This window comes from Pyrus communis, chromosome 5, assembly GCF_041283825.1.
Source record: "Pyrus communis isolate YQ-2024b chromosome 5, ASM4128382v1, whole genome shotgun sequence".
In the NCBI taxonomy this organism is placed as follows: Eukaryota; Viridiplantae; Streptophyta; class Magnoliopsida; order Rosales; family Rosaceae; genus Pyrus; species Pyrus communis.
Window position 1 is genome coordinate 1,002,232 of NC_142569.1, and position 20,947 is coordinate 1,023,178.

At 38.7% G+C, this 20,947-nt stretch overlaps 3 protein-coding genes across 4 annotated transcripts; all 3 read right to left on the minus strand.

Annotated features, from left to right (window-relative positions):
* Positions 1-14: 14 nt before the first annotated feature.
* LOC137725470 (starch synthase 3, chloroplastic/amyloplastic) lies at positions 15-7,318 on the minus strand. Of its 2 annotated transcripts, none has more exons than XM_068464162.2 (16): positions 7,025-7,318; positions 6,430-6,496; positions 5,132-6,331; positions 4,611-4,825; positions 4,061-4,331; positions 3,798-3,973; positions 3,580-3,687; positions 3,106-3,215; positions 2,786-2,891; positions 2,137-2,307; positions 1,788-1,916; positions 1,440-1,622; positions 1,124-1,255; positions 911-1,022; positions 594-717; positions 15-421 (listed from the first exon to the last, which is right to left on the minus strand). In XM_068464162.2, exons 1-16 carry the CDS (start codon positions 7,133-7,135, stop codon positions 289-291), a joined length of 3,348 nt encoding a protein of 1,115 aa, XP_068320263.2. In that variant the 5' UTR covers positions 7,136-7,318; the 3' UTR covers positions 15-288. The 2 variants fall into 2 exon arrangements, with proteins under 2 accessions (XP_068320263.2, XP_088549696.1); XM_088693570.1 differs by lacking the exon at positions 7,025-7,318 and adding an exon at positions 6,698-6,950.
* A 2,513-nt stretch (positions 7,319-9,831) lies between these two features.
* On the minus strand, positions 9,832-11,222 carry LOC137725439 (ATP synthase gamma chain, chloroplastic). The gene has a single exon (XM_068464115.2). It carries the CDS (start codon positions 11,220-11,222, stop codon positions 10,098-10,100), a length of 1,125 nt encoding a protein of 374 aa, XP_068320216.2. The 3' UTR covers positions 9,832-10,097.
* LOC137726698 (uncharacterized) lies at positions 9,832-18,781 on the minus strand. The gene is made up of 11 exons (XM_068465635.2): positions 18,574-18,781; positions 18,339-18,485; positions 16,444-18,135; positions 15,975-16,335; positions 15,735-15,819; positions 15,416-15,472; positions 15,039-15,098; positions 14,628-14,849; positions 12,745-14,205; positions 11,614-12,530; positions 9,832-11,457 (listed from the first exon to the last, which is right to left on the minus strand). The coding sequence occupies exons 3-10, from the start codon at positions 17,984-17,986 to the stop codon at positions 12,099-12,101; spliced, it is 4,221 nt and encodes a 1,406-aa protein (XP_068321736.2). The 5' UTR covers positions 17,987-18,135; positions 18,339-18,485; positions 18,574-18,781; the 3' UTR covers positions 9,832-11,457; positions 11,614-12,098.
* Between the last annotated feature and the right edge of the window lie 2,166 nt (positions 18,782-20,947).

Consider the following 20,947-nt stretch of genomic DNA (forward strand, 5'->3'; position numbering starts at 1 on the left):
TGGGTCGAAATGACTTCCAGAAGGCGTAAGTGAGATTCGCGAAAACTAACGATCACATTTTTGTTGTTTTGGCCTTGATAGAATCTGCATGAAGTAACTCAAACTTGTACAAAAGGTAATATCAAAATGCTATAATCCTATCGACATTATGGAACACAAAAATGGATTGACCATTTTAGTCCTTTGCATTATTTATGCAGTTACTTAAAGCCATCCAATGAGAAAATTATCGGAGATCTACCGCTGAATCTGTACACATCCATCTATGAGTTATCTGATGTCTTATATTCACACCTTCCGTGCTGCGTGGTAAAGCTCCATATAGTCGAGAGCTGGCTTGTTCCAAGACCAATCTTGCTGCATCACCGTCTTGCACAGCGAGTTAAACCAATCCCGACCATCATACCAAGCGGAGATTGCCCTGAAAAATGCCATTTATGAGTAGTCCAAAGAGAAACAAACTGAACAAACCATATAGGGTATCAAGCTTGTCTTTGGAAAGGCTCTTAAAAGGAACACGAACATTTTTAAGACTTCTGTTTTCTGAAAAAAACTATAGTTCTCCAATCATCTACGAAAGAAAATGTACGCACCTATTAAGAGCATAATCGACACCAGCAGCATCAGCTCCATCAAAGCTGAAACCATTTGGCTCGACACCCTGGACGTCTGCTCTCTCTTTATCATGGTCAACATCAAATACCGTATCATAAAGTCCTATAAAAGATACATTAAGAAATGGACAGTCAAACTTCAACCGAAGTATGTTAAGGTACTTTTGTTTACCAGAAGAAAAATGTCCAAGGTAGTTTGTAGAATCAGTGTAAACATGTCAAATTGCTTAGTAGTCATTAGTCAAGACAAAATATAAACACACTCCTCATCCGAAACTGATAAGGTAGGTACACACCTCCAGTTTTTCGAACAACAGGTATTGAACCATATCTCATTGCTATGAGTTGGGTGAGACCGCATGGCTCAAAAATTGAAGGAACTAAGATGAAATCAGCACCAGCGTATATCTGTAGGAAAATCCGATTAGTCTGTTATTATCACAGTGCAAATGTAAGAGGTCAATATACATAAAATAATAAAACAAAATATAAATTTCACAAGAACAGACCAAATGCGACAGTGGCTCATCATAAGTTAAACAGAGGCGAGCACGATCACCATGAGAAGAATGTAACTGATTTGCCAAATTTACAAAATCATTTTGGATACGAGGATCTGGAGCTGACCCAAGCAATACGACCTGCACTCAGTAGTTCCAATTTAATTCAGAATTGGCTTTGGTATACTAAGAAAGGATGGGGGATACGTAAGCTAATGTTTGGAGAAGACATCCATCAAGAACAGTGGTTATGTTAATAACTGAGCCGTGAAAAAGGGGGTTGGGGGGGGGGGGGGGGAGAGAGAGAGGGAGAGATGAAAAGAACCTGCCCATTGCGTTCCAAGGTACGCCAAATGGCATGCTTGATGAGATGGATTCCTTTCTGGTGAGTTAAGCGAGTGATAATACCTACTACAGGGAGATCAGCTGTTTTCAGACCAAGCCTTTGTTGCAAGGCTTCCTTGGCAGCTTGTTTGCCTTCAACAACATTTTCAGAAGTATATGATAGCTGGAATGATATGCATCGTATGTGTTAGACACAGTTGTATTGCGAGCAGGTAAATGAATTTGGCAAACAGCTTAATACTTTTCAAGAAACATATATGAAAAGAAAAACTCAACAGAAGTTTAGAATGACTAAAGCGAGGAGCACAAAGAAATATTATTTACTTACAGGAATGAACTTATCATTGTATGGATCCCATATATCTTGGTCAATTCCATTTATTATACCATGAAACTTGTAAAGATGCGGAGCAACTGCAGGATTTCCAGATACCTCCTTAGCATAAGTGTTGGATACCTGAAGATAGAGATGGGTGAGACAGTTGGTAAGATAGAGTTGGAAATTAGAGTTGAAAGGTCTGCAACTATTATTCGAAAAGGCAAAGCACCCAGTTGGTAAGATAGAGTTGGAAATTAGAGTTGAAAGGTCTGCAACTATTATTCGAAAAGGCAAAGTATGCTTTAGGACATCGAAAACTGAAAACTTTAGTTAGTTTCAGGAATTTGTAAGTACTTACAGTCGTGGACTTGTCTGAATATGCCACAGCTTTACCAATGAAGGGCGCTCCAAACTCAAGGTTATGAATTGTGAAAACAATCCGAGCTTTACTAAGACCATAATGCATGTAATGATCTTTAAATAACCATGCAACAGGTGCACTAGACCAATCATGGCAATGAATGATATCCTGTCATCATAAAGCACCAATTTCAAATAAATATCCAAAAAATCCATTAATGAAATTCAAAACTTTCCATCTGAAAAGAATAATCAAAATCTTCTGCATATACAAGTGTTTAGAGAAGACGGATAAAAATTGATTCAGCCCAACACACACTGATACAAACAAAATCATATACATAGCTCTATTTTTTGTGTAATTGACCTTACTCAACTTGTTTCCAGTAGGCAGTTTTCGCTTATCCATATGCATAAAAATAAACATGCATGTGTAAGAGTAAGCAGTAACATCTCTGCCACACTTATATGAATTAATTCATTTGTACTAGGTGGCATATAACCTGCATAATCATTTTTGCTATGCTTTCTCCTTTCTTCTACCAAATAAGGAGGATTAGTAATTTGAAGACATCTGATGTGCCACCTTTTTCTGTGAAATTAATAAATTATAAAATAAGCAATTGGATCATGAGTTGAGTACTCACAGGATGAAATCCACTTTGGAGTAGAAATTCTAGCGCAGCATGGCAAAAGAAACCAAATCTCTCTGCATCATTTTTACAACCATATATGCAACCTGCATGAAAGAATCTGCAAAGAGAAAAGAAATAGAAGTATTTGCTGTAAATAACAAATTGCTGCATCTGGCACAATGGCATTCTGTTTACAATTTACAGTAGAATCAATTGCCAGATATAAAAAGTGTAATGGCTATCAACCATTAAAAAAGAAAACAAAAAGTAGTAAACTTGATAAGTACATTAGAAACACATGTGATTTTGAAGGACGTGAAAGAGGAAACTACCTGTTTTGAGGCTCCAAAAAGTAGACCGAAACACCTTCCACTTTCCCAAACCAAACTTTTATTTCAGTTCCTCCCCAAAAGAAGCCTCTGTTATACTGAAACTCCTTCACCTGTACCGGAACACAGACATTTAGCAATTTAGAAACCAAACTGTTATGAAGCTAATGTTGAATTAGAACTAAATGCCTTAAACAATAGAATGTAAAAAAACGGAAAGAGAAGAAATCTGTGTTTTTTTTTTATTTTTAAAATCCATTAATCAAGAACATGTACTCACAAAAACCTGAGAGGAACAAATTGTCTCCAAAACAGGCAGGCAAATGCCACATATAACACCTAGAATGAGCATTCTTTTTAACTAAATAACAAAATAAATAAAGAAGGAACAAAATACCAATTCTTCATGGCGTAAAGAAAAAGACGGTAAAAGAGCATATGAGACATATGGAATAAAGCAACAGCAGAAAAACTTACATTGCTAAGGTTCAAACAGTCATACTTTGGAAGAATGATGTCGACGTGGTGATTTAAGTCTTGCACAGCTCGTGAGAGACTCGTAACCACATCACCAAGACCTCCAACCTAGAATAGATGTTATGATTATTGTAGGGAAAAAAAGGAATAAACAATATCAGTTGGGTCTATATGTGCAAGCAAGTACATACTGACAATGTGTATGTTCACAAGCTTGCCTTTGCAATGGGGGCCATTTCAACAGAAATATGCACAATGTTCATTGGTGACTCCTTAACCACTCCTCCAAACACTGGAATGTGGTAATCCATGCCATTTTTGTTGTCAAAAAGTCCACCATCTTCCGTCTCAGAGAAAACAAAGTCCATCATGTATGCATCCAACGGAACTGAAACTGTTGAGACACACAAACACATGTCAACAAGAAAATTTAACCCCTTATATCGTTCTTATAAAAGGTTTTATATGAACTCAAACTCACCAGTGGTTTTGACATGAGAACCATTCTCCGAAGGTAACATCTTCTGTGGTTGCAATGGACCCTTACGATGGTTCCAACGGTTAAATGATCCTCTGAACCATACCTCAGGCTTTCCATTCAGAACTGTGTTGGCAGGATTGTAGAAAACTGTCACCTTGTTACCAGCTTGCACATCAAGAGGCTCAGTGTATACTATATGCTTCTGAGACAGCAAAAACCTTTTCAAAGTTCTTTCCTTCATTTCTGCTTTCATACGAGCTGTTCTTTCGGCCTGCGACAAGAGAAGGGAAATGGTACTGGGACCAGTAAGGCAATAAGATAACCGTGAGAATCCCAAATTTGCCAAGATAAAGATGAATGAACATATATAGAGATAGGAAATCTCAAGTACCCATTGACACCATTTTAAGGATAATCCAGAAAATCCACACTATGCATAAATTATAAGCACTAAAAGGACCAACCAGTCAAAACCCTAAGAAGGTGGTCCCAGTCTCACATCAAGCGCCTCAATGTAATTGTTCTAGGTGTACTTTTCAGTAAGACTGACCTTGGCACGTATTGCCTCCTCCCTTAATCTCCTCTCCTCCTGGAGCTGCTTATATATCTGGTGTTCTTCCTCAACCCAATATAGTTCGTCAGGAATGGATTTTGGAACTATAGCATGGAAATCATGACGGTGGTTGTTATCATATAAAACGGCATTTTGGGGTGGTCCATCAGCAAAAACCCAATCCAAGACAACGGCTCGTTCAGGTACAACAACTACAAGAAATAAAGTTGACAACAAGGATGATTTTACAACATGCTATACCGGCAACAAACAGAGAATTATTTTTCTCAGATAGGTCAAGGAATGAAAACAAACGATAAGGAATAGCCATCTCCTGCAAATTGTAACATTTAATGTATGTTTGTGGAAGAAAGGACAAGAATACAAAAATGCAGAATCATTTTTCTCAGATAGGTAAAGGAATGAAAACAAACGATAAGGAATAGCCATCTCCCGCAAATTGTAACATTTAATGTATGTTTGTGGAAGAAAGGACAAGAATACAAAAATGCACATACCATTGGCATACCACCAGTCACCATCCTTTCTCTCAGAGCTAACGAGCCTTTCAACAATTGACAATCCATCCTTCCAACCATTATGCCCCCCATGAATCCATAGTTCCTTAACATTAGCAAGAGGACCTAAGCTTCGGTTATAGTATAACTTCACCAAGTCCTCGCCTTTAAACTCTTTAGGCTCTATGTGCCAAACGTCTTCTACAGACCTTACAGCCTTTTTTATCAACTCTTGAACCATTTGTCGTCTCTTTACGATCTCTGCCTTTGCCTGTGCTCTGTCAGCTTCACTTGCTGCCTTCTCCGCTTCAATTCGCCTCTGCTCTTCTGCTTGCCTTTCCCTCTCAGCTTGCTCCTTCGCAAGTTTCTCTTGTTCTTTACGCTTCTCCTCAAGCAAGAAATCTTCAAATGCAAAGAGGTCCATTCCACCTTCCACAGTTATGCAGAAATCTTTTGCATCATTATTGTCATAAACATTTTGCCCATTAAAGAACACAAAGTCTATTTTATATGACTCTTTAGGAACATGAAACTGGCAAGACCACCAATCCCCCTTGAGTTGTGTTTTGTTCAACCTGAAGGTAAAAGATTTCCAACGCCAGTCGTTAAAGGCTCCCATTATTTGAACATCCGGCTCATTGCTTAGGGTTGATATACTTCTATTGAGGAACACTTCTATGTCTTGATCAGGTTTCACGGCCTGAGGATAGAAAAATATTTTGTTCCCTCTTGAGAAGTTTTCCTCAGCAAGCCTCGCAATTTCCTCTTTACGCAATTTTTCTTCCCTCTCCAACTTTAACTTTAAGGGGTCTTCATTTGTTAACTTTTTATCAGTATCTGAGATGTCATCAAGGACCTTACCTACACTCCCATTTTCTATCCCTCGAATACCCCTATCAATTGCTGTCTGCTTGCCAACTGAAGATGATTCCTCGACTTTACTACTAGTTTCATCAATTCTCTTTTCGTCAACATTGCTCTCTTCTGAAGGTTCAAGTGCCCATTCTCTTCTGGTGTCAACCCTCAACTGATGTGTTTTCTTATTTTTCCCAGCAAGCTCACTGGATGTCGAAGATGTAATACCCTTTTCGTCCCCAATATTCCTTTGATTCGTCTTCTGGACGCTAGTTCCTGCTGGGGTTTCTGGCACTAATCCCTTTGAACCAGGAGACACTTTTCTTTGTCTCCTCCTTGAAAAATCTACCAAGTTACAAAGTCAGATTAAGTTAACAATAACAACAAAAAATAAGGTCAAGTAATCAACTGCAAACTAGAAGAGAACAGCACGGCTAACTCACCGGCCGAACTGGCAGTAATTTGGTATGAAACCCCACTTGTCAGGTTTCCTTTGAACCATGAAGAATACTGAAATCAAATGCATTATTAAGAAAAGTTTAGTTTCAGATACAAAAGTAATTAAAAAGTTAAATCCACCATAGCTCAGTAATCAGAAAAGTTTAGTCAGAAGAACTGACTGGAAAAGCAAAACCATCACTACCCAAAAAGTAAAATTTCTTATACTTCAAGTCCATCTACAGTAAAATTAAACAAATAGTGAGTGCCCACCAAGAAAAAGAATATGAACTTCATCGAAAAAGCTTCCACTTTTACACAATCTCCAATCAAAATCAACACCCCACCAAAAGTATTGGTGAACCAATAATCAAATGCTCAACAAAATTGTACCACAAAGATCAATGAATCCCGCAATCCATCTCTCCACAAAAACACAGATTCTTACATGGGTGTGATCAAACTCAATACCAATTCACCAAAAAAAAAAAAAAAAAAAAAAAACCAATGAGAGAAATATCAAAACAACAAAATGAAAAATCACACATACACACATATATATACATGTATGTATATAAATTTATATAAAAAATGACTAACCCTTCCATGGGGAGAGAACCCAGTAAAAGGTTGGAGCTTTAAGATGCTTCTTCCCGGTTGGAAAAGTCCTCTGCATCTGAGCGGCCTCTGTGCATGTATAGAAACCTCCATGGCAGAAGAATGTTTGTTCTGCTGCTTCCTTTTGGTTCCTCCGAACACACAAATTATAATCGCCGCTGATTCATCAACCCATCTCCAAGACTGAGCTTATCAGTTAATTAATAAATTAATTAAATATCAAAGATCTTGATTTATAGTAGTTAATTAAATTAATATCTGTTTAAGTTAATCATTAAAAAAATTTCGTGTTAATATGCTGTGCTTTTAGCAGATTTGAGCCACGTGTGTATTGCCAGTGTGTATTAATTAATTAATAGGGGTGTTAAATCTGAACCGTTGGTTTGTGTTGGTTTTGGAGTTTCGGGTGTGAGATGGCAGCAGATTGGGCAAGGCTTTTGAGAGGCTGTTAGCGTGTGAGAGGTTACCCCAACAGAATTGATGGAGTCCAATAGGGAGTTGCCACATCAGATGCCAACATGTCACGTGACGACAAAATGTTTAAGGAGGGTTTAGTATATGAATATTCCTTAATAATTGTATTTATTCAACCTTAATTGCTTTTAAGGTTACGTAGAGAAGACCACTTAAGATGCTAAAATAAAAGGATAAAAGGAAAAAAAGTGTGTGCTAAAATCAGTTGTTCACGTACAATCAAGCAATTTTTGATGATTAATGTACATGAAATTTACATTTTGGTATTGATGTTAGCAAGATGATTACATATGATAGTAACCCTAGGCGTAAACAAGGAATATTCTGAAAAACCTACCAAACATGAGAATAGAACACGATAGGATAGCCATGTGCATGTCCCTTGTGTGTAGCAAGAGAGACAAAGAAAGATGTTGCTTCGTCCCAGACAAAGGAGTTTCTCTCGGCGTACAACAATGCGTTTTTGCAAACGCACATCAAATTAAATTTACATAAAAACAGATCAAATTTAAGTCACAAAAAATTATTTTATACATGCATTCATCACCAAAAGTGTGTAACAACAAGATGAGATTAGAGATGATAAATATTACCTTAATTAATTAGGGAGAAAATGAAATCAGAGATGATGAACTGGTTTTCGAGAGAAAAGAGAGCCAAAGGAAGATGGAGGGGAAGAAGGAATGGCTAAATAGGAAGTGAAACCGAACAATGGGGGAGGGACAAGTGCTTTTTCTTTGGTTGATCTTCAATTCAAAGATTACAACAAGTGGCTTTTTCCCATTGGGCTTTTCCAAAAGCCGTAATTAATCAGGTCTAAATCTCAAGTGGGACATATTTTGCACAATTGACTGAACAGTAAGCATACTTTGCGTAATTATTGGCTCCTGTCACATAACTCGACTTATAACTTCAGATTTTCAGTCGATTTTATGAAGTTTTGGAAGGTAAAAGAAATAGTGAATTGGTCTATAAAGGCCATCATAAAGTCTGTTTTGTCGCATCATAAACTTATCAAGATTCATCGAGGACATTCTAGAGATGTTATGACGTTCAAAGATCGTTTATAAGTAGCACTACTATATTTCTATTAATTTTATATTTTTTTAGCTTACAAATTCAAAAAAATTGTGATTCAATAAGTGGTAGAACTGCTTCTTTTTTTGTCAAGGTAGAACTGCTCTTTGAAAAACTCAATTGCGCACGTACAAAACTGTGCGAGACCCTCAATTTAAGTTCGAACTCTCACATATGCATTTTTTGGAACCACTGACTTTACTTTGAAGTACCGCTTAACCCGCAAAAAATACTGGGCAATGTCATTGTGTAAGAATGTGGGATTCAAGAGTTTGTATGATTCATTGCATCTAGATTATGATTAATGACTAATTCGAAACTCATTTTCCTTGATCGCTAAAAGACCGTTGCTTCATTTTACCATAAGAACAATATAAGACCGTTGCTTCCCGCCACAAAACTCCTTAAAAGAACTGCCGCCAGTTGCAGAAACAACACACAAATCCTCCTCCACATAAAACTCTCAGTCAATCCCAAATCTCTCATATTTCTCTCAGTCTCAAACCATGAAGCAAAAGCTTGAAGGAACAACGACGACGACAACGACAGAGAGACGCGATGGCTTTCAGAAGTGCCTAAAACCAGGAACGTTTGCCAAAGTTAGAGACTCCAAAGTCGGCCTCACATCTCAAAGACATCTTTGTGATAACCTCAAAACTGAGAGCTCTCTCTTACCAACTTCTTCTATCTTCGAGTTCTATAGCCGCCTCCTCTTTCGGGTCATCTCTGCAGAATCGAACCTATGTCTAAACCAAAGTGATCATGGGGTTCCTCATTTTTCTCTCCCAATAATAACCGTCCTTGGTGTTTGCAGCGAAAGAAATTCATCGTGGCGAAACCAGTTTTCATGAATATTAAAGAGCGCTTGTAGTCAGAGTATTATATCATGTCCGATAATCTATCTTGGCCCCTAAAAGAAGTAACCTTTTGTTTTTGTTTTCTTCATGGTTGTAGTAGACAGAGTTGAGGATTATTTTCAAGATCGTCTATAAGTTTTATTTGGAAACTGAAAGACATAGTTGGTTACGATTAGGAAAGGTTCAAGGTCCGATTCACTCCAATATAACCAGAAAAAGAACGATGCAATGGGTGTGAAATCTCAATTTTTTCTAAAGCTCAGGTTATGGTTGATCTGAAAGAAAACCAAAAACAGAAGGGCATCCGCATCAAGCACCAAACAGATAGCAAATCACAAATATATAATACAAGAACACTCGACGAAATATGAATAACAAGAATTCGGATCCTTAATTACATGATTAGCAGTATTATTAACTATGATGGAGGAAAAATGACATACAATATATAGATATGTGTGGAATGCTCTCTTTTGTTCCAAAATACATTGCCCTCTCATTTGTGCACACAAAGTTTGTACGCAGCTGAGAATTACAACGAAAGTGTCAAATCTGCAAATTTAAGACAGCACAAGTCAATGTGCAGGAGAAAACAGCCCAACTCAATGTGGAGGAGAAAACAAGTCCCATGTCGTTCTTTTAATCGTCTAGACTAAAGCGTTGGCACCCGAAACAATCTCCAAAATCTCTCCAGTGATTTTTGCCTGGCGCTGCCGGTTGTAGGTCTGCGACAAGGTCTTCTTCAACTCCACCGCGTTATCAGTTGCATTGCTCATGGCAGTCATCCTAGCAGCAAGCTCACTGGCTAGAGACTCCTGCAATGCCCTCAAAAGCTGACTGTTGAGGTATAACGGCAGCAAAGCGTCGAGAATCTGAACCGGATCCTGCTCAAACTGCAAAACCGGCGTGAAATCCACGGTCTGTGTCTTGATGATATCTCTCTCCACCGTCAATTTCCCTTCCTTTGTTGTCAGCCTGAAGAACTCATCATCCACGGCGTCCACACAAACGCCATTGATGTCACAAATCTCTCCCTTCGGCGAGAGTGGAAGCAGGGTGTGAATAACAGGGTCGGATTTAACCAACGACACGAATTTCGTGTACAAAAGCTCGACTTTGTCGACCTCTTCACTTACGAAAAGGGAGAAAACATCGTCCGCGATGGCCTGCGCTTCTTTGGCAGTTGGGAGGTTGGTTCCTTCGAGGAACTTATCAACCGGAATGTATGGCCGGCGGAGGAAATACGAGTTACCCTTTTTACCGACACTGATGACCGTGAATTCGAGACCAAGAGCCTTCAATTCGGCAATTCTTCTCTCGGCTTTTTTGATGATCATATTGTTGAAACCTCCGCAAAGACCGCGATCCCCGGTTATGACAACGAGAGCAACTTTCTTGACAGGCCTAACTTTGGTCAGAGGAGCATCAATGTCTTCCACTTGGAGCTGCTCATTGATGTTGTAAAGAACTTCGACTAGGGTTTCCGAAAAGGGTCTGCCATTAACGACAGCCTCTTGAGCTCGGCGGACTTTGGCGGCTGCCACAAGCTTCATAGCCTCAGTGATCTTCTGCGTGTTCTTCACTGATGAAATACGCTCGCGAAGCTCGCGAAGACCGCATTGAACCGGTGTCACGGAGGATGATCGCGAGGCGGGGAGGGAGTTTTGGGAAGGAAGCTGAAGAGGGGCGATGAAGGAGCGGCAGGAGAGGGCGGAGGTGTCGGAAAGTGAGGGCGTTGAGGACGCCCACATTGTCAAATTTGAGCAAGACATGGTGGCTCTAGGTTCTAACGGAGTTTTCGGAGCTCGGAAATGGAGGAACAGGGAAGAAGGAGGTTCTGAAATGTGAGGCTTGGTTTGTGAGGAAGTCTTATCTTCCTGTGTGTAGGACTTCTGGTGAATGGAGGCAAAGAGTGGGGGAATGAGTGGAGGGAGAGGGGAGGGTTTGGATCAGGTTTTGGGATAAGGATTTTGACCGTTGGTGATCAATTGGGGCAGGCATTTAATTCTCATTTTATCATGGAGTGTGATATCCACACACCTCATTTTACTTCTCACACACCCCCTGATAATTTATGTATGTTGACCTTCTTCAATTCATCCGATCTGACAGCCGAAAATTAAAAAAGTGTGTGAAAAGTAAAATGAGATGTGTGGATATCACAATCTTTTATCATTAGTTCGTAGGTGGGTCCTATCCTACGTGGCATGATCTGGGTGGGTGCTCGATCAATAGATTTCACACACTTGAGAAACTCCTATATATCTTGCCATCTTGGTAATCGAAGAGTATATGCGGCTAAGCGGGCGATGATGTCACTGTAACGGTATCTTAAATCAATCACATATTATCAAGCACTTAAAACTTTCTCAAATGGCACTACGTTATTGCCTTGAAAAACCGCCACAATGTCATCACTATAAGAGACAAAATATCAATCAACCCAATGATACAAGTGTCTAGTTTGTGCACACAACATCAAAATTTGGTGTATTAGAAAGACAACTACATACCTTGATATGAACAAAATGTTGGACACCACTTAGCTTAAACGGTTTGGAGTCCAAGAAGTAAGAGATCATTTATACACTAATCAAACTAGAAACTAGGGTTAGTAAGGGTGCAGAGTCATTTGAAAATCCTTTATGTTAGCCATCACTGCCGGAGTTTTCTACAGTCATTCCTATGTTCAAACATGTACTCGATCCCGATACACGCTTCCTGGGTTTCCTCACCGTCGGATTTGATGGAGGACCCAGGCTCAGTCGGTGCATCATGTCCACCGCTTGTTTCTGCGTTGCACCTCCCCTTGTGCTCAGTTTTGCCTTCTTACAAGAGCGAACAGGCCGAGATGACTGCAAGTCGTTGGCAGCAAAACTGCTGTGCATTGTACTTTCGTCATACTTGGACATAATGTGCAAAGGGTGATCTGGCGCGCATGAATCCAAACTTAACCATGACGAATTACTGGCATCGTCCAAGTAAGGAATTCTGTGAGGACGATAAGTGGCTTTTGGCTCACACTCCTTGCCATCAAGATCTGCCGTTGCAGGTCTTTTCATTGCAAACGATGGAACATCCTATAAACAAGAAAATGGAAAGTCAGAAAAAGGAACAAATGAGGACTCCCTTACCGAACAAGATTGGCGGGTACCGATAACAATAAGAGATGGAGGCCACGAGTACATTACTAGCAAAGGTAGCATTAATAACTTAGGCAAGAAGTAAAATATTTGGTTCCCGAAGGCAATAGAATCTTAAAACTGACTGGGGAAAAAAAACGAGAAAATTCACCTTATTCTGCATCTCAGATATTTCTTCACACGCCGATCCCCCCTCTCCTTCAGAATCAGTCATCTCCTCACACTCAAACTCAACATTTTCTTCATTTTCTTCATCAGAGTCGCTCAACTCTTCCTGTTCCATCTGAATATCAGGTTGAGACTGGTCACCTGTATCATCTACATTGTACCTGCTAATATTATTACTTGGTATAACAATCTCGCTACCACTTGCTGAAGAACTTTCAGCATGCCGAAGCAATGAACTATTAGGACATTGAGTTGTCTTTTCTGGAGCAGTTATTCTTGATTTAACTGAATTATTAACAGCGACATCTCTCCTTTTTGAAGCTTTTTCCTTTTTAGATGTACAACTTAGGTGGATCTCCAAGTCCAGTTCATTAGCTCTCTCATTAGTGCCCATAGCATGTGGATCAGCATTGACCGACAAATGAGTCCGACCAGTATCAGAAGGACATTGGTCTTGAGAACGGTTTCCCCCTGAACCAGCAGAAAGGGGTACGGTTGAGCATGTTCTTACTGTGGCGCTACTTACATAATCAGTTCTTTGCATCAGTGGATGGAAATCAATGGCACGAGATGTTGAGTTGGGTGCCTTCAGTGATTTGTCAAAACCACCAACAATGTTTCCTTGTTGAGGATTATGAAAAAGGCTTAAATGTAGCCGAGGCTGATTTGCTGAAAGAAAACTGAAAGGACTAGAATTGCTGTTGCTGCAGTTCAACGGGAAATAGGACAGACGTCCATCTTCTGGGGCCTGGAACAGCAGAGGATGCATCTGAAGATCAGAATCAACATCTCTTCCTTCCTCTACGCATTTATCCTTGATAATTCTAGAATCTTCTGGATGCAACGTCGAAACAGTGTCCTTCAGAAAACTACTTTTATTCTGTGTAGCTGTTAGGGCATCAGAGGTCCCGAACCTGCCAACTTTAGAAAGTTGAGAAAATGGATTGTGTGTTGCAGCAGCACCACTACCACCTCCAGAAGCAGAAACTGTGGAAGATGCCCCAGGTAAAGAGCCTCTGAAGGCAGACTGTGAGACTACACGAACAGATGGTGGAAGATTCACAGGAGGCAATTCTGGTGCTAGCTTAACTAGTTGTGGGCCATTAGTTCTACGAGCTCGATATGACCGATAATAGAGTTGAGAAACAGAATGATTCGCTTGTGTGGTACTGGATGCAAAATGTCTAACACCAGTGGTTTGAGATTGACCATGCGGACACTGTGACACGGTCTGGGTTCGAAGAGCTTCCTTACGCCCAAAAACATCTACCCATTCATGGATAGCACCTTGGGATAGGGTACCGCTATTAGGGTTTCTTTCTACACAGGAAATACCCGGTCTCCAATCTGCTAAAAAGGCCTCATGAACATAAGTTTCACCTGCATTATTGTCGGTCAAACCATCTGCACTGTTCTCTCCACCGGACTTTTCAGCTTGGCAGTCCTGCATCAGTACCAAACTTTAAATAAAATCACCATCCATTTAATGGGCTTTCAATCATCTATAATCCACGCTCAGCTAAACTGACAAACTTAGAGACTCTACGATGCACTTTATTGTAACTTTTAGAAACAAATCGTACCAAACGTTCTAATTCATACATTTTGTAATTACTTTTTATTCTTAAAGTTCAAAATTTTCTACATACCCTACAATTCCTAAGCCTCAATACATTCATCAATATTTAGCAAGCAAAGGATATACTTAGCAATAAGTCTAGCCACGCCCTTTTCTCTAATATGAGCAGTTCGACAGCCAACACAATGTTTTATTCTTATATCCATCATAAAAGAATTACTCAAAACTACAAAATCAATGCAAATAGAATTGCCAACACAATGTTCTAAGTTCAAAGGAAATCATACCCCTTTCTCGGATGAATTTTGCAAACTTGACAAATCTGCATTTTTGTCCTTCCTTCTTTTTGATTCATATAATCGCCTCTTCTCCTTTTTCGATTCATCAACCTTATATGACTTCTGAGTCCCAATAGCAATACGCCACAGCCGAGGCAACAAGGATGGATCTCTATGTGGGACAATGACTTTCCATATGGACAACCAATCATATTTATAAGCCTTAAGTCCCTGAGTATGGAATCACAATAAACCATATAGCTAAATGAGAATCTGATAGATAAAACTGAATGCCAATTGGAACCTTATTTGAAACAAGTCAACATATGTATATAGTATATACATATATATACACCGCACGCACAAGAGTAATGCTCTCAAAGCTTTTATACACACATAAATGTACGAATCAAGAATTACCTCCTGAATGTATGCTATCTCCTCTGCAGTCAAAGGTGAGTTTTTCATCCTCCGTACTGCCTGCATGAAGAAATAGACAACTACATGAATTACTGATAAAAGACACAGGGTCACAAGTATACAACAGCATTATGATCTAAAAGTCAACAATTAAAACCCCCAAACCATAACTTCTTTTCAACCATTAAAAGATGATCAGATGTTTGATCGAGCATTTGACTTGTCATGTCTACCAATTAATTGAATTCTAATAAATGACTATAGTCACAGGAAATTATTTTCTACCAATTTATCTTGTCATCTCATTCCACCAACAATACACATGTACCCAAGTAATACTAATAAATAAAAAATTTCAACCATTAGTTCCTCCATACCTTTATGGGATTTTCTGGTGCTTTTGATGAGCAGCGATTTTTCTGCCTAACAAAAATCTGTAAACAAACATTAGCAAGCTGACATTCTGGCTCAAGCATAAATTACTCAAAAACTCTGCGGTTGCATAATTACCTAGTGGTGGGAATTTATTTAATTTTTTTTTTCTATGCCAGCAAGGATGATTCGACTAGAATGTCCTATCCTATGTACTAAAATATTTTTGTCCCCTCATTAGTAGGGGGTGCACAAAGGAAAGCCTTCGCAGGAAACACATAATCAGATAACCTGTTGTTCACAATACATAGTCTAGAAAATAACCTGGTGCTTAGTTTTGCAAGGAAGAAAACGTTGTTGAATTGCCTTCCAATCCGTATTATACTCCATCATCCCCAATGCTAATAATCTGTATTGCAGTTCCGATATAAAACACATGAACCCATAAACTATAATAAACGAATACTATTGACTGATATCAATCACAATCTCCAAATTCTGACAACAAAAACAAATCAGGATAAGCCACCAACTCAATAATAAAGGAGAACGCGTGAAACTCACTCGTCTTCTGCATCAGTGAAAAGAATCCGGTTTGCAACTGCTCCTGTGGGTGGTTTATAGGGAAATAATGATAGATTGAACAAAGGAAAGAACCTCTGGGCTAAGTTTGATATGTCCTTTGGAACTAGAGCAAGTGATTGCTTCTTGGTACCTTCAACAATGGTAGCAGCCAGTGACTTTTTGGGTGGTCGTTGACTAGATGAAGATGAAGCCACATTGGAAGATGAGGAACCAGTTTCACTTACAAATTCACAAGTGGCCTGAGAACCCAATGGAAAGTTAGGAAAGGGAAACAAAGGCTCTTTTTCAAGGCGAGTATCGGAACTAGTTTCCACGTAACACCGTCGATTTTTCTGAACAGCTGTGAAAATAATCGCATATCATTGGCAGATAAATAAAGTGAAAAATTATTGACACAAATATGAAAGCAAAAGCATGAAAAATACTTGAGACTTTCTTCATGGTATACCTGTATTGACTTCATCCATGTAACGTCCAACTAAACTAACTGGAGCTACATCCAAGACAGATAGCACAGGACCACTTATAGAAGGCACCCAGAAAGAACCCCCAATATTCTGGGAAATGTCCCCCTGCCCATTAGGAACACATTCACGTCTACCATTGGAAGGAGAAGTATTTGAGGAAACTGCCATCTGATTCGAAGAACACTCTTTACGTGCATCGAATGTGAGGGATGATGCCAAGGTGCTTTGTGTCCTGTAGGAATTAGGGAATTCAGCTGGTACTGTTTGGAAAAAGCAAACAGTAGGATAAGGTACATTTTTCCATGTCAGTACTTCATCACGTTTCTGGAGCATCTCAGAGATCAATTTCTGAACCTGGGAGGCAATATGTTGCCGAGAGTAATCAAGGGCACACAGAGAAAATACTTGAATAAGTAGCTGCACATGTTCATGGATCAAGCAGTGCAACTGGCCTATCTGGTGGGCAGTGAAACCATTTATAGAACGCTCTTCTACTGTGGAAGACAAACAGCTTGAAGCTGTTCCAGGCATTAAATTTCTGCTGGCATGATTAGAGAAACAAGACATTGGTCCCTTTGGCATAACTGGTAGAAGGGGGCGCAATGGCCTTTTTGTCTGTCCTAAATTCTTCTTCTTACATTGGGCAGGTGCTTTTTGACACTTATTCTGCCTAGTCTTTGGTCGTCTTCCCGCTCCCCCATTCTCATCTATACTTTTGTCCCTAGAATTTTCATCCCGGTCACTCTCAAGTAACTCTTCAAGTTCTATCTCAAAGTCTGCATCATTATCCTCATCTTCATCATCAGCATTTTCATTTTCTTTAGTTGACTGGTCATCACCTTCACCCTGTAAAACAGCAGTGAGGAATTTCCTGTATTCTTCTTTGTCATCAACATTTTGGAGGTCGTCCTCATCATCTGTTTCTTGAAGAAAATTCTCGAGTTCATCAAGTGTGAAACTTGCTAATGAGTAGCGGGCCCTCGTGCGTTTACAAATAGCATCCTCATCCTCATCATCTAAATCCACAGTGGGCTTTGGAATGTCTTCTGTGTTACTCAACTCTCCTACTATAGCAACATTAACATCAGTTTCACTGCTTGAGACATCATCCTTTTCTTGAACAGCTTCACTGTTAGCATTTCTGGAAACTGTTTTTTCAAACTCATTTGCAGATGTGCCGTCAGGAGAAACATTAGTTTGCATCAAGGTTTCTTCCTCCCCATGCTCAGAGTCCCCAACAGAACACTTTTGCACCTCACACGCCACTCTCAAAGAATTAATCCAGGCAGGTTCAATAGTGGTTCTGCTGCTGTCAACAACTTCACCATCTAAACCTTCTACATCAGAGCTCAGACTTGAAGAAGCTTCGGGCGAAAGAGTTCCTTTTAAAAAAGGATTGAAATCTACATCTTCTTCTTCGTTCTCATCTTCACCCTCATCCTCCTCAAGTCTCAATACACTCTCATGCCGCTCACTCAAGCTATCAGTAGCAGGAGAAGGCCTTTCACCAGGAGATGAAGACATTTTGGACAAACAATATCCAATGCAGCTGACCCTTCAAGTTCTAATCAAATCTAGAAGTCATAACAGGCCTGCAAATCTCCGCGACGACAATCAAACACCTTTTCCACCATATAACCATGCCAGAGAGCGGAAGCAGTTCGAATTTCACACTGACCAAAAATACGAGTATTAGAAATTAAATTAAAAAATCACAATTTTACATTCATTGACTCTCCAAACAGGTCACTCAGCTCAATGCTACAGTCACTCATATGAAATCTTCAACATTAAAAAAATAAATAAAAAATAAAAATTCAAAGAGAACAAGCAAACTCAAATACGATACCAAGTGGATGCAAAGCAAAGCGCTCACCTTTGAAAGGAAGAAGAAACAATCAGATGGAAGTGTTGCGGCGCCAATAATTCGATTTCTGAATGCGAGAGCTACGAAGATTGTAATTGGGAAGGAGAAGAAGAAGGCGCCAGAGCCCAATGCAGCTTCGAATTTTGGGATCAAAATCTGAAATCGACTGCAATTTATTCAATTTCATTTCACTCCCTCTAAAAAACCCTAAGCCCCAAATTGCCGAAAACGACGATTGATTTACCGTTTGGGCGCCAAGGAAGGTACGACGTCGGTCTATTGCCGTTTCGTCGCGCCCGCCAGAACCTGAAACGCCCAGTGCGGTGTGTTGCGCCCGGCCCCCATGGAATGTACTAAACGCGGCGTTTCGACGATTTGCTGATTTTCCTATTTTGGGTCTGGGGAGATTGGCAAATTAGGCGGGTACTGTAGCCGTGCTGTCGAAAAGACCTTGTTTTTTTAACTTATCAAATTCATTAATCAATCCTAATTACACCGAAGAATATTACGGTTTATCTAATACAACACCAAATTTGACAAATTTTGACGTTCAATAATTTGTTCTTTTGAGATGAGACATAGCAGTTTTATTATAAATTAAAATTGTTAAAGCAGATTTTTGAGATAACATTTGAGATGCTCTTTATCCCAAAAAACTTTAATATAAAGTAAAATACTAACTTGACCAAACTAACGTACACCTACGGTGGATTTGAGGATGAGAGAAGTCCAATGATAAGTAAAGGAACATATTTAAGTCTTGAAATCATCTCCACAAAAACTCAAGAGGATTGACATGATATTTCAAAGCTAAAGAAACTTCATTCTTGATGAAAACATCTATGCACACAGCCTTGAATATAATGATCACGAGAACACTCTTTGACAACAAATAACGCCAACTCTGACGAGTACATATAACTTTTAGATATAAGTCATTGTAATAAAATGTGGTTGATATATTCATTACTTAGTTCACTCACGAATAATGAATAATGTCTTCTTAAAAAAGAAAATAGCGAATGAATAACAGATTTAATACTAATAAATATGATATTTAGTGCTTGGAGTGGGAGGGTTAAAATGGGAACAACAAGAAGGTTTGGGATGACGGTTTCTCAATCAAATGCCTCCTTAAACGTGTCATCTTGCAGTTGTAGGCCAGACACGAACTAATTCGTGTTTCCAATTTAACCTCGAAACAAATGATACAGATGCCGTGGAGGTGGCAAATCGACCCATTAAGTTGTTAACGAGTGCCCATTAAGATCTATATAGTTTGATTTTACCTTACACTATTATCATCATTACCAATTTCATATCTATATTATGATAATATCAAATTAAACGGATCTTAACTAGTACTCATTAACAACCCAATGGATTGATTTGCCACCTCTAAATGCATGTATGATAGGGTTAAACGTGTAATGGGAGATATGATGTATTACAAGAGCAACTCAAAGATAATTTTATTTTCAAGTCCCGATAGGATATTTAACCAATTTCATCACGCCACGTGTTAGTATTCAAAAGTACAATTTTTATGGATAGATTTTTAACAAATACCGTAGCGACATATATCATGATTCTATAAGAATTTTGTGGATAGAATCACAGTTGTTCTGAGAAAAATATGAATCAGAATCAATAACTAATCACAAAAACTGATCAAACCAAAACATGGGTTATTAAGTGAACTGAGAAATGATCCAACAAAATGACCGAATGCAGCAAAATCATAGGTGAGCTAGACCAAGAGAAAACATAAAATCACGTTGGTTTGATTCAGAAAGAGACTAACAGAATTCATACCTTGTCGTTGCACAAGTTGAAGGGGTAGGGTCCTCGTAGAACAAGACAGATAATAGTTTTAATTATATATTATTTTAAATTTTAGTTTCCTTTGTCAATCTTTGGTTCATATTTTTTGTTTTTATTTATATATTATTTTTAGTTATGTAATTGCAATTTTGAAAAGAGGATGATGGATACTTTTGTTGAATGAGAGAGAGAGAGAGGGGGGGGGGGGGGGTATACGAAGAGGTCAGTCAGTGATTTTGTATTTGTTGCTGTCAAAATCATTTGATTTATGCATTGTTCGTGCTTATATATTCATGAGAACACATACATATTATTTAAAAAGACGAGAAAGAGAGCAAAGTGTAACAATGACTCAAATGTTCACATTAGGACATTAACATAAGATTTCCAATTAAAAGTACTTTCTTAACTTTCTAATGTTAAAAAATAAAATTTGATTAAATTTGAAACGTGTGACAATTTTGTACTCTTTTTATCATAAAGAAAGATGAGTAGGGTATGTTATAAATAAACCATTTGTTGGTTGTTAATTTGTATATATTTCCCTTCTTTGTTAATTGATATGTCGTAGTTTCATTAATAAATATGTGTAGAAATTAAAGTATGGAACAATATTATAGATGAAAATCATGGTCTTACACCGATACCGAATATTTCAATGTTAATTTTATCTTTTTTTCTTTTTATATTGAGACCCCAATGTTGGAAGCATGAATCCATCAATGAGCGAGACTGTTATCTTGTGTCGTAAAATGAAGTTTTGCCTCAATAATTTATATTAACCCTTGATTAGC